This window comes from Catharus ustulatus, chromosome 7, assembly GCF_009819885.2.
Source record: "Catharus ustulatus isolate bCatUst1 chromosome 7, bCatUst1.pri.v2, whole genome shotgun sequence".
Taxonomy (NCBI): Eukaryota; Metazoa; Chordata; class Aves; order Passeriformes; family Turdidae; genus Catharus; species Catharus ustulatus.
This window is the reverse complement of record NC_046227.1, coordinates 33,512,749-33,527,246: the sequence shown is the minus strand read 5'-3', so window position 1 is coordinate 33,527,246 and position 14,498 is coordinate 33,512,749. Positions and strand designations below refer to the sequence as shown.

General features: G+C 40.1%; 1 protein-coding gene across 1 annotated transcript in view; it reads right to left on the bottom strand.

The window, feature by feature from the left end:
- Positions 1-14,498, bottom strand: part of THSD7B (thrombospondin type 1 domain containing 7B) — a 239,071-nt gene that overhangs the window by 72,326 nt on the left and 152,247 nt on the right. Inside the window, exon 9 of the mRNA XM_033065271.2 lies at positions 2,468-2,659. Within this exon, the coding sequence (XP_032921162.1) occupies positions 2,468-2,659 (192 nt within the window). The remainder of the gene's footprint in view (positions 1-2,467; positions 2,660-14,498) is intronic.

The window sequence follows — 14,498 nt, the reverse complement described above, 5'->3', positions numbered from 1 at the left end:
TTTTTCAATATTATCTTAGTTACAATATGTTAACAAAGCTCTCCTAAACAAGGCAGATTTAACTCAACATTGTAAGAAAAGGCTCACCAAAACTTGCCTCCAACACTGCAAGCAGGACATGATTTTTTTATAAAGACCACAAGAGTCTGGCCACTTTCTGCATTTCATTGACAACTTCTGTACAAAGAAAAGCAGGACCTCATGCCTGCCTGGCCATTTACAGATTTTTTTTTATTATGTTTAGCAGTTCCTATAATTAATTTTACACCTGTTGGGAGTGTCTGCTCCATGATCTCCTCTTGCACTAAGTTTTAGACATTTGCTGCATAAAGAATTATCTTTTAAAATCGGATTTAAATCAAGTCTCCCAGGTTTCATCTACAGCTTCCTGGTTATCATATTCTGGGAGCAGGTAAAAAGCTTGGAGAAAATGACCCAAAATTTCCATAAATCTTCCAACAGCAGAGTCAAGCAGCAGACACTTCCTCCATTGACAGAGGCCAAGCAAAACGGTCCTTGCACAGGTACCAGAGCTTTGTAGAAGCCAGGTGTCACAGCTGTGAGCTGGGTATGAAACAGGCAGAGAAAGTAGGTAATTTAAAATTGTCTTAATATTGCAGTGATAATGGCATTAACTCCACTTCCACTCCCCCAAATTTCCATCACTGTCTGCACACAGACGTGTGACTCTGCACAGCAAATTGTTACACCATTGCTAAAGATGCCCAGAAAAATTTAGGAAGTTTGATTTTAATAGTTAATTATTCCTTCCTGAGAAACTTTAGGTATTCAGTTCAGAATATACCATTTTTAGGTTAGTGCCTTTCAGGCTGAGATGATTGTGCTTCTGTACTTCCAGAATTCACTCCTTCACAATTTCACTCTTGTAATTCCATGTTTGATCTGTTATTTGGATCCATTACTTCCACGGAAAATATAAGACCAACTGTATTTTCATTTTAATCATTCTCTAGCTCACAGACTTTTTTAGGAGTTATTATCATTCATTCAACAATTATTTTCATCCTGAAGGGTCCCAATTTTCGTCACAAGTGCTTATGAGGATGTTTATGTGAATACAGACCTTTCACACGAGTAAGGGTTTGCAAGATCAAGTCCTTATATTAGCCCAGAAACAGTGGGTGACTTTAATGATAATTTACAAAATAGCACTTAACAGAGCTTGTCCTGGACTAGATTTGCATCTAAAAGTGTTTTGCTGCTGCATTAACTGCACCTAGTTTTGGCACTAGCTGGTATTTTGTGTCAACAAGGCTTTAGTCTGTTGGACCTCTTCACGTATTATGAATTTTTATGCACTTGATCCAAGACCTTTCAAATCCTGTCTGATAAACCAACACATAAATTAATTACCATATGTGTAACTATATTAGAAGACTACACTTCTAATACAAAATGGTTTGTTTAAGTAGTGATGTTAACATCATGTTAAAAAAGCAGATACATAATATGCCCATGAAGATCCAGAAGAAATGACACGTATTTATCAAGAGCTATTTACTTACTACAACTAGCAGATCAACACATTCCAGGTCTTACTAAAAAAGAAAATTAAATAAGCAAGACCTTTTCCATATCCTCATTTTTCACAGCTCCCTGGTTTGAAATCATTACTGATATGTTCCCATATAAAGACACTTGCATGATGACTCTGTCATGGAGCAATTTTACTGGTACAGGATGGAGCCTTCCAGAACCAAATTCACACCCAGACAGCAATTCACAGGCTAAAGTAAATAGTTTTGAACTGTGACAGAATTTCTCCAAGTGACACATTGTGGGAAATAGAAAAGGTGTAAAACTTTCAGAAAGCTGTGTGACAGCAAATCTCAGGATGGAGAAAAGCAAGAATGCTGAAGATGCAAGGACAAGAAACAATAAGGCTGTGAGCTGTGTACAGATAGGCCTTAGAAGAATATGTTAAACACGATAGCAGAAACATGTAAGCTTAATAATGAACCTTTATCCACTGTTTTAAACTATTACAAGCAAGCATTGTTTAAAGCAAATTGTACATGCAGCTTCATTAACTGGCCTAAGCAAACACTTCTCAGTTTTTAATATGCTATTGGCTGGAAAGTTGTTAAAAGACTTTGTAACAAAGAGAACTTCGTCTGCTGTTGTTAGCAGCTGAAGCAATTTCCATCTCCCATGCTTGGCTCTGTAAAATGAGGCTCATTGTGATGGAATAAAGCTTCAAGTCAGCTGCTCCAGCAGTCCCACCCCCTTGTTTCTGTGTATATATGTATATAGAAGAGAAATGATCCAACAACACATGAACTCCAGCCCATGGAGATCTCTTAGTCTCTAGGCAGAGACAAGCACTCATTATTACCCCTGATTCCTGAGGAACTGGGATTAGCTCTGACCTAAACACAGTTTGGCTCAGGAAAGGAAGTCAAAGCATGACAGGAACAGTGATTATCCAGCAATGTTCAGCACTCACCCTCGGCTGGAAGGGCCAGGATGGATCTGCTCCTGCTCTGCGTGCCCTCGGCGTTTCTGCTGGAGCAGGAGTGGGAGCAGGGGGACCACGGGGACCACTCGCTGACCACACAGTCCCTGGCACAAGGGACTTCACAAGCCACCACCTCGGCATGGGGAAGCTCTGAGCACAGGTGATGTGGTGCTTCTTCACCTGGAGCAAATGAAACAAGACAGAGTGGAAGGAGGCACAGCTTGGTTCAATAGCCACAGCCTGCACCAAACAGCCTGACTTTCATGTCAAATATCCACCTGCCCATGGAGGAATATGCTACAGAACAGCATGTGGTGAGGCTTCAGGCTGAAAAGTGTAATACTTGAACAACTATCTTAAAAATTTATTCAGGAAAGCAAAGAACAAAAAAAAGTGTTTCCAGCTCAGTGTGTGACATCTTGGCTGCAGTCCACTCTCTGAAGCAGGTAAGCAAAAGGAATGAGATAATTTCATCAATAGAAAGCCGTAATGTATTAACAGAACTAATGAAAATTGCCCCATATTTTCTAGCAATCTCTACAGAACTTCTTTTCCACAGTACAGTCCCCAAAGAAGTCAGGTTCCTTTTTCCTGTAGGCCAGAGAAGTATCTGGCAGATGTTTTGGTCCTTCCCCTTCAGCCACTCTCATTTCTGAATCTTGCTTCTCACCCAAAAGCTAGAGGGATATAAAATTCTGCATCTATTGGGCCACCATCATCCAAGACAGAAATACTTTCTGCTGCAGATGAACCAAGGCACCTGGACCAAAGCAGACCTCCTGATGAGAAGCATCTTTCCAAAAGCCTTTTCAACTAGAAGGACAGTGGGGAAAACCCTGTCAACCAAAAGTACTGCCAGAATGAGCAGCAAAAGAAGGCACATGAGTGATATAATGTGGAATACAACATAGGGAACTATTGCTTTTAGAAAGGAAAAGAAAATAAACTATTTTCTTAAATAAGAAATTTGAGTAATTACATAGAATTTACAAATTAAAAAAAATTCATAAAATATAACTCTTTAGCTACTGAATTACACCCAATGTCTTAAAAAATGTATTTTAAGCAATGAACGGTCATGGCTGACTTTGCTACACTGTTCTATTATTTAGTATTTCTGGGTCCTCAGGAAACTTCAGCTACATATCTGAAGTTTCTAGAAGCTCAACTGTTTATAAACAAAAGGCTCCCACCACATGGTACCTCCTCTTCTGCCCTTATAATAGTTACAAGCCTCTCCTTCAAGGTTTCTTTAATTATGAACCTAGGAAAAAAAACCATAATGACTATCCAGGCTTAATTATATGTAAGAAAAAAAAAAAAAGAAATTATAATGGCAGAAAGTGCCTTTCACCTCATGCTCCAGGAACAGGCTCTATAACAAGGCAGCCCAGGAAGCAATTATAACTGGGAGGGTAAAAAAACTGTGCTGCTTTTACAAGAGCCCACATCTACAAGTGAGTAAATAAGAGAGGCAGGCTGTGAGCACATAAAGCTGTCAACAGCACAGTGCTATTATCTGCAGTTGCATCCCTAAATGACGACAGGCTCATCGCCCTCGAGGCACAGATAAAACTTTTCAAGCGTATTATGAGAAGGAACAGTAGATCCAGCAGGCAATCAGACTGCAAGGTATGGTTAAAAATGCTTTGGTTTTATACTGCCTTTCCTTTGTGCTCACCTGGAAAGGCTCAGTGTACCCAGTCTTTGCATCATCCCCCCTACACAGAGCCCCCATCCATCGGTGCTGCAATTGGCATCCCAAGGAAAACCAAGCTGAACCCAGTTTGATCAGCCCCTGTTTCACCACTGATGCTTTGGATGCTCACCTAATGCTGAGAACTACCTTCAGGAAAAAAAAAACTGTGAAAACAGCAAATAAACCTATAATCCTTATTCCAGCTGTCTTCCCAAGTCACTTAAGCGTCAAAATCCCTGCCAACGTTTTGACAGCTTGTCTGTACAGCAGCAGGTAATGGCAGGGCAGCCTGGGCAGGCTGGTTTCAGGAGTCAGTGGCACAGCAGCATCAGGAGATTACATGCTTTGGTGAAGCAAGGTGAAACACTTGTCGTCCTCTCCCATCACTGACAGGGAGCACACGAACAGGTTTCAGAACCAGACAGGATGAGATGGGACACTGGCCCTGAAAGCACAAGCCCCACCCCTCCATGCACAGCACAGTTAACTGTCACATCAGGATTTATGGTCAGAGAGTGCCATGATGTTCACCAAATTCTGAATTTAGTCCAGTGTTTTCCACCAATCAGACTGCACTACAGATCTAAGCATCAGAGAAGAACTACTTGTTGAAAGCCAAGAGAGCCTTTCCTCTGATTTAATCATACTTCAAAAATCCCAACCCACTCCCCTCAGAAGATGATGTAAAACACTTGGAGCCCCTTTGGGGTGGCATTTTCCACCCATAAGCTCTCATGCCACCTATTGTGGGGTGACCACCCTGTGGGGAAGGGAGGCAAATACACTTTCAACTTCTTCCTTCCACATTTTCTTTTCACACTGGATTTACAGCAGGTGATAGCAACAGCAACACTGCAATTCCCAATTCCTGGGCAAAGAAAAGAAGTTTTGTGCTTTGTTAGAAAGAGTTTACCACTGGGTGCATGAAGGTACAATTCAACACTTACTTTGATTTACTTTATAGTTCCATTCACTGTGTTCAGGTTTAATTACTGCCTTCTATTACTGCAGAAGGGGAATTTCTTCTGTACCAGCTGCCTGGCAGAGAATTCTCAGAAAACTACTGTATACTACAAAGGGAGGTAATAATCTTTCATTTTCCATGAAAAATACCAGAACAGGATATAGCTGAAGTGTGCTTTATGCATTGTCACAGATTTAAAGGGAATATTAAATTCTCAAGAGCTTCCAAACTGTCCACTCAGTACATTGAAGGTGTAATTCTTATCTCACATAAGACTGAATAATCTTTCTAGATCTTTCCATAATCTTTACATGCAGAAGTGTGTTCTATGGGGCCAGATGGGGGATCCACCCAAATGATCTGAGGAGCTGGCAGAAGGGCTCACCACACCACTCTCCATCTTTTACAGAAGTCCTGGATATCCAGGAAAGTCCTAGAGGTGATTGGTGAGTGGAGGCTGGCAAATGTGACACCCAGCTACAAGAAATGCTGGAAGGAGGATCCAGGGCACTTCAGGGCTGAAGTACCTCAGTAGCAGGGGAGGTCATGGAGTGAATCACCTGGAATGCTATCACACAGCATGTACAGCAAAACCAGGGGATCATTTAGGAAAAGCAGGTCCTGCTTAACCAACCTGATCTCCTTCAAGGACACCCACTTAGGTCTTCTCCTAGGTGACCCACTTAGTGGATGAGGGAATGGCTGTGAATGAATCTATCTGGATTTTATCAAAGCCTTTGATGCCACTTCCCAGAGAATTCTCCTGGAGAAACTGGCTGCTCATGGCTTGGACTGGTGTAGTTTGCTGGGTAAAAACCTGTCTGACATCCAGTCCCAGGGAGCTCCCTGAGAGCACAGCCCACACCATGCAGCTGCTGATCTGCCTGAGGTACAAGAATTGAAGCAGGACCCTCAGCATCCCCAGCTGATCCCTCTCACATTCTCTTTATTTCATGCCGTAAGCACCGATTGTTCTCAGCTTCACTGAATGCTTGCTTTCCAAAAAGAAGCAGTAGTTAAGAAAAATGTTGCAGTTTTCTATTCATAATGTTTTATTGAAAGCATCCTGACCAACTCTAATGGCAATTTTTTAACTGATTGCCTTGTACTTGAATAGTTTAGTGATTATAAAGCTAAATACTCAAGATATACCCAACAGATTGCATTTTATATGAAAGATTTAATCCATTTTCTTTCATGTCAAGGTGTAATAATTACAAAAGAGAAGATAAGCATGGCTTTTTTGTAAATATATTTGCTAACAAAGTTGCTCATTACCTAATGTACTGGTCCCTTACTTGAATTCTTTAACAAGGTAACAGAGAAACACTATTCTGAGTGGAATTTTTCATTCACCTAAAAGCAAACTAAATTCTTCCCAACAAGGGAAAAAAAATAAGGAATTACCTAAAACCCTCCTTGAACCAAAGAGCTTGGGTTTTTTCCAGAAACTTAATTTTTTTTCATTGTCTTTTGTATTGCAGAAGGAGAAGCCACTCCCACAGTCCTGAGTAATGCACTCAGTGATGAGGCACTGAACCAACAAAAGAATGTTTTGTTTGGACTCAGTCCAATAATAAACTGCACCTGTCTGTTTTACACCCTGCCTTGCAGCTCTGGTGCATTGTCTCATTCTTCCCAGTGACCTGTTGTGCCCATCTCCCGTGACACAGTTCTTAATTACTCCTGCCAAAGACATCCCTTCTGGCTCAGGAAAAAGGGAATGTCCACTGGACACGAGACAACTAAGGCAGCAAAAATAAAAATCCCATCAGGCTGCAGGAATCAAAAGATCAACTCAATAACAAACCAAGTGTTCTCCTTTTGACATTCAATAACATAACACCATGCTCATTTTTAAGAAATAAAAACTGCAAAGTCACTTTGAAGTTTTCATGTTTGAACATGTTTGGAGTCTCAAGTGACCCCCATGATGGGAAAGGCCCAAGACAAAGGAATTGCATTTCAGATTGCTCTGCACTGCTACCTAGAAGTTCAGAAAATTTATTTTTTGCACAAGTGACTGCTGCGAAAATGCTGCATATTTAATGACAATTACCAGTTTGCCATCAATATTTCTCCTTGTAGCATTTCAAATTATTCAGTGGAAATAATGAAGCTGTCATCTAAAATACTACATGTATCGTAAAATTTTACGTCCCACTTAAATCTCAGAAAAGAATGACAATAAACTTTGATTAAATACTTGCCTGTAACAGAGTAAGATGTCAACAGGCAGCAGTAAATTCAGAGGGATTCCTATTGACTGCATGCCAGTTTGCTGAGAGCAACTGCACGCAGAGAAACTGTGTGCTGGCAGGATGCTGGCCTGGGCATCTCATCAACTAAGAAAAATGTTACATTTAAACGCAATAACAATCAAATTACAATAGGAGAGATTTCTTATAACCCTCCTGAATGTCTTCATCTCATCACAACATCAGATTTATTTTTTTCCCACGATGCACAACCAGCTTTAGACAAGAGAGCATCCAGGGCTTGCTGTGCTCAGTGCTCATCTCCACAGATGAATGTCACACTCCACTGAAATCCTGGCTCCTGGCTGACTTTGCTTAATGCCAGTCAACAGGTAAGAACACGGGAGAAGAGAGGTGTCAGTTTGTCAGGGAAAGCAGTGGGGTATGGAATAAATTTAATTGCACTGGTCCATCACTATTATCAGAGCCCACGGAGGGGAAGGGGATGCAAAAGAGATGAAGAGGAAGGGAGGTCGAGAAAAAGGTGAAGCTGTGAAACAGAACAAGGCAGTCAGGACAGACAAGAGGAAACAAACATAAATAAAGCAGGATATTCTTTGGGGGGGAGGAAAAACAAGAGAGATGAGACAGTCCTTAAATTTTGAGTCAAAAGACTTGGGCAAATATTTTTAATCACATAATGCATAATCAAGAAGAAGGAAATAACAATGCAGGAGTATAAGGAAAAAGTAAAGACAAAAAGTACAAAAAAGATGCAATGATAATGAATATGGAAAAGGAATGTATGTCTGGGAATATGTTACAAAATCTCCATAAAATCAAAGTCTCTCCCAAATCCCTACATAACTGACCACAATCCTGTCCCTTATCTGTGTCCAAGTCATAATTAAGGAGGTTACAACAAAAAGATGATAGTGTAGAAAAAAAGCAGTGTCTGTTTTTCTTCCCTATACATCCTGTATTGCAATTTGGACTGTTTATCCACAGTTCTTTTCTCTCTTTATGAAAATGCACTTAAGAAAACTCCTTTGTGACTCCAAGGAAGCTCCACAAAAGCTCAGCACAGGAGAGGCACGTCAGTGAGCAGCTGCCAGGCCTGCAGAGGAGGTCCCAGAGCAGCTCAGTGCAGCATCTCCACACTCAAGGTTAAACCAAGCAGCACACCTGCACGAGGTTACCCATGGAGACATCAGCTTGCTGCTTCTCCTACCCCACACTACAAAGACAAGTTGTCACTTCAAGGAATTTGCTGCACCTTCACCTGCTGAGCTTGGGCAGAATTAGTTCTACCTCGTGGCTGTTTGCACAATCCCTCCTGAATGGAAGAGAAATTGCTCAAGTGGCAGCTGAAAGTAAACACGGGTTCACTGTATCCCCAGAGAAAAGCAGGGAAATTCAGGCTGCTGCTCCTAATAATTAACACTGCACAGCAATCTGAAAACTTGAAGTGTAAGAACACAGCATAATCTGTATTAGTGTTCTGCAGGTTTTTTTTTCCCTCTATTTCTTTCCAATTTTTTCCGTTTTTTCTCTCCATTATCCCTCCTCCTTGTAAATGAGGGAATCTACACAGGTGGGTTGATCAAGACTGATTACAATTAAGATTTATTGTTGAAATTGCTGCTGTGGTATAATTGAAACAGGTGTCCCTCTAGTTCCTTCTCTGTACTGCTTTGTTCCAAATGCTAAACAACACAAAATATTGTAGAAACCAATTACAAAAATAATTCCAATGTATTAAAGTATTATAAAATATACGTATCTTTTCAAATCTTTGAGGGGGAAAAAGTATTAGTGGACTTGTTCATTCCAACAGTGTACAGAATGCATTTCATCTTATATCTTTGCACAGGGGCAGAATAATTTTAGTGGAAAAATTCAGGCATTTTTTGTTCAGAAAAAAAAAGAAGGTGGCATGTTATACTCAATGCATCACACCTGTGAATTTCCAAACATTTTATTTTTGGAAACTTAAGGTGCCATCTTCAATCTCAAAACTTGAAAAAAAAATTATAAGGGGCTTATTACACAGAGAAAACTAATTGTGCTCTCACACAGCCACTGACCCCAAAAAGAAAACTTTTGGGTTCATACATGGAAAAATGTAAAGCTTTTGTACCTTCTAGTTTCATTACTATGATTTTTCTTCAGATTGTGCTACTCTTAATAATGGCATGCCTTGCTCATTTCCTCATAAGCATGAGAAATCTATCACTGATTGTTATCCAAGTGATATTCCCAAAGCAAATTGGCAATTTGCGATGTACTGGGACTAGCAGACACTTTTTCTCTTGTAGCCCCAGAAACCATCCCAAAAGTGAGTTGGCATTAACATAGGACACTGAAAATTCATAAACAATAGTGCAGCAGATGAGCTTGATCTAAGTTGGCAAAAGTCTTGTTTTCAGATACAGTGAATGCTAATGATAATAAATAATTGGAAATACCATCTGGACTCTTTAAAAAACATCTTTCTCCAAGTCTGCAATTGAATCTCTATAAAAAGAGGATCAATGCAAAAGAAAATGAAAACAGTAAATTAAAATTAGATTTATGCCAACTACTTAAAACTAAGAGCTCATTTAGAAGCAGTTAACACAAAAATGTGTTCTAGTTCAGCTGCAGAGTCTGGCCTAAGCTCATAAAGCAATTCTGAGAGCTCCCACTATCCATCAGAAAATGTTCAGAATCTGCAGGACCAAATACTAGGCTATTTTTTATTTTTATTATTGCTACTATCTTTTTCAATTTTGTCTCTAATTGATCCACAAATCTCAGAACTGAGCTTTTAAAAATTGCAATAAAGAAAATACGCCCAGTACCACAGATGATCATCAGTCAGGGGTCTGAATGTCTGAGATCTGTTCTGGACCAAAACAATGTGAACAGCAAGCCATGACCTTCTGTTCTTGAGGAGAACTTCCCACTGCACACCCAGGTTTAGCCAAGTAGCAACTGTGCATGTAAAGTGCATCAGACATTTTTCAGCTGGGTTAAGTTACTTCTGGCTAATGTACCCTGACCTCTGCTTGAACCATTTTCACATAATAAAGCTGTGAATTTTAGACAGAGTGTTTAATTCCCACTGTATTTTGCATAGATCATTTAGTACTTAAAATGGGGATAAATCAAATGTAGGAAACACAATATTAACAATATTTTCTGCATGCTTCCACTTTGCCTATGAGGTGGAACTTTAATTACATCATTAATAACAATGCCTGCATTTTCAGTCAGTAGTGCATCATTCCTCTAGTGCCATTTAAACTGCATTTGGTCTCTAAACTGCCCCACCCTCTGGGACTGGTTCACTGATTATATTGGAACAGCAGCCTCACCCTGCTTACATCTCAGCTACCAAGGCACCAACAGAAGAATTTAAAGGCAGGAACCATTCATCATCACCTAAAATGGTTTATTTAGAAAAGTTTCCTGATATTTTCTTTCACCAGAAAGTTTCTACAGATTTAAAGGTGACAGTTGCTTTCAGGAAGAAAACACAACAGAACAAAACGAAACCAAAATCCATCAGTGTTTTTCCCAATTATTCAGCATCCAAACTGTTTAAAACACCGTTTAAAACTGTTTTAAAAAGTAGGGTGTGTGGGCATCAATAGCTGCTTGGTTTTCCTAAACTGAGTGACAGAGATAAACCTGAAGACCATATCAAAAAATGTCTTAAAAATAGGTCAATACCAATGCTTTTGTAGTGTCCTCATGGTGCAGGTGACAGAGGACAACAGAAAGGAAGGTAAGAGAAGAAAACCCAGGAGAAGGAATTGCCTTTGTTTTCAAAATGTCACCAACCTGGGGCTGTCTCAGAGAGGGTGAAGGACCATGTGCTGAGGTGGGAGCTCAGACAAATGATGTTTGCTGGGTTCAGTGCCAGTAGCTGCCCTCCCACACTGACCTGGTCCTTATTTATTCCAAAGTAAAAAAGAAAAAAAAAAATGAACCCCAAAGGTTCCAGATTGATACCAACCAGTCATCCCTTAAGAGATTTTCAAGCTCCTGTTGGAGAGCTGCTATTTTAACCTTGCTACCAGATTAAAGAAAAATACAGAATCAGTAAATGGAATGAGATGAGCACACCTCACCCCATTTTTAATCACCCTGAAGTGTCGAAGCTGTCAGGAGACATTTGGACATGCTTTGCACATATAAGAATAGAAACACAAAAAGCGAAGAATATCTGGCTAAAATTTGGTTTACTACCACTAAATTTCTTTGTGTGAAAAAAGCAATAACCTCTCTGCAACTTAGAAAATATTTTTGTTCTGATTATTCAGCTATTAAAATAGGAAAGTGTCGTTTTCATGACAATTGCTTTCGGCAGGAGATATTTTACACTTATATTTGCAAGGAATAGGACTATAAGGAAGAACAATATTAAAACCTTCAGCGTTAATCTGTATTTTCAAAGCTAAGCACATTTTGACAAACTTTCTAATAGACGCTGTTCAAAATTCATAACATATATGAGCATGATTACATTATTCTAATTTATTTTCTCTTCCCTCATGCACAGCAATAAAATTTTACCTTTGAACTTATATTTATTACAACTTTCACTCTATGGAGGGCATGCAGGCACAGAAATACAATAAAGCTCGGCTAATTCCATACATTATTGAAATCCTAACAGTGCAAATGGTATCTTACTGTCTTCATGCATACTTAAAATTTCAATCCAAAACCTATTCCATTAAAAGGGATGGTTAAGCAACAGTATGTGTTTTTTATACATTTGTAAATTACTGTAGTAGAATTATATCTTATATATTCAGAAAAAAATTATGTAATACTAGTGTTTGTTTAGGTGTTGTAAGCAAAAATTTGATAGATGCTAAATTATTGAGAGCTCCATCCATCAAGACTCCTAAGCACTATAAAAATGCAGAGAGGGGAAATGCTAGAGAACAACCTTTGCTCACCCATGGGCTGATGTAAACTGTGTCTAATTCCAGCAGTAAAAATCCCACTGACTTCCCCAAACTCTGAAGTGTAAAGGTATGCAGGATCACTTTGAACTTAACAAAGCACAAAAGGAATTTATACCAGCAGGATCAGGGGTCACCTGTAAAACAATGATACCTGGCCAAGGGAAACAACAGGACTGACACACAAGAGAAATTTGGGGCATCTCTTAACTTGGTGTATAGAACAGCAACTGATCCAGCAATCCAGGTGAGGGAGGAGCTCCTGCAGTCAAGCAGATGACAAAGTGTAAAAGTTGACTCAGACTGCAAGTGCAATATTGGCACGAGCTCCTTTCTCCTCGCAAAGGTCACTGCGCACATTAGCTCCAGCTCCATTGATTAGCAGCCGAGATAGCAGCGCTCACACACTCCTCAGAGCCATCAGCAACAGAGACAAGGGGGTGACTTTCTGCATGCCATGTCCTCATCACTTTCCTGGTAATTGCTCAGTCACAGATAAGGCACAAATAGGGAAAAAGCAGCAGAACAGAGTCCTCTGAAAACATTAACAGAAACAACAACAACCTTTATATTTGGCACTGAGGCATCAAAAATGATAGCTATTATTACAGTTGTAATTACATGGCTGGGACTCAGAAGAATTGCATTTTGCTTCCCTGGAAACACAGCCCTGTGTTTGACATCTAAACCCAAAGGAAGAGGTCTCCCCACCATGGCCAGTTTGCAGAATGCCTGCAGGACCTGAAGACATGCTGCCAGAAATGGTGCAAAGGGCTCCCAAACTCATGGGTCCTCCTGGAGGCAGACGGTGCCAGCTCTCAATTTTGGATCCAATTTAAGCTATTGAGCCATTCTGTGCCACAGCAGCCCCAGACAAAACAAGTCAAACCCTACCTTTGCATGAATTCCCAGCACCAAAGTGCAATGCAAGGAGCAGTTCACCACTGTGAACTATGATGGTGTGACTCTCCTGCATGAAGGTGAACTTTCAGTATCAGCTATCCTGGCTACAGAGCCAGAATTCAACAAAATCCTCCAAAATGGGGCCTTAACCACATCTGGTTTACAGAGGAATACTCACTTTTAAAAAGTAAGGAGAAAGGTTTTTCTCTGAAACCAGATAAGCAGAGCAAAAGTTTTACCTGGTCTCAAGCAGTTAGTTGGAATGTATTCCATTATGGACTTTAAGTCACCTCACTGGCAACACAACCTCCCAACATATTGAAAATCAGCAGGAAATGTTGAATTAATACATATATGCTAACAAGCACTCCTACAGCCATGAATGTTTAATCCAGTTTTTCACTAGCTGACACAGTCCCCCATGGCTGCTCTGTGGTTTGGAAGCTTTGAGACAAGGGAAGAACTGGAAGGCAAGGGCTGTAGAGCAGGGAACCACAGAAAATCAGTCAGAGGGAAAAGTCTCTAGAGAAAGCCTGGAGCAGAACATGCACAGCAGAAGAGGAGAGGCAGAAATGTTAATAACTGGAGTGGGATGGAGGAGGGAGAGAAGGGCAGGAAAGTGAGGACCCAGAAAGTCAGCCTCTCTCTTCAGCAGCTGTGGGGCTACATCTGGATGATGAATAGAATACTTCCCAGCAATATATAGGATTTTAACACTTGTGTGCTGTGTGTACAAAGAGATGCAAACAGAACGAATTTTCAGACAGTGCAATACTGGCTGACTGCACAAGGTAACTTATTACACACTGGAAAAAAGGAAGTTCTACACACCTTTAGGGTCTTACCAATACATCTTAATGTTCTGGACCATGACAAATGATTGGATAACAACTCTTACTCCCCTTGTCATCATCCATCTTCTTAGGAGGCTTATTTCTTCAAATCCTGATGATGAACCTTCGTAGTCACTTATCTGAGCAGTGAAAATTTATTGCCTTTACTAGAAAATGAAATTTTCTTCCAGGAGAGCTGCACTGGACACAAAAGGGCAAATTTCCACCCAGGAGTATATGGATGCATTTTCTTTCTCCTCAGTGGAAACGATATACATTTATCCAATGTCAGGATTTGGACCAAAGGGTATCTCCTGTGTTAATAAGAATGGCTAATTTCCAATTAAATAAGCTTACAGATCATAGAGATGCCCTAATGAGAAAAAAAAAAAGATGAGGCCACATACTAATCCTGCTTTCACTGCACATATTTAATAGGGCTGCCAAGGCAAAGTCTCCAA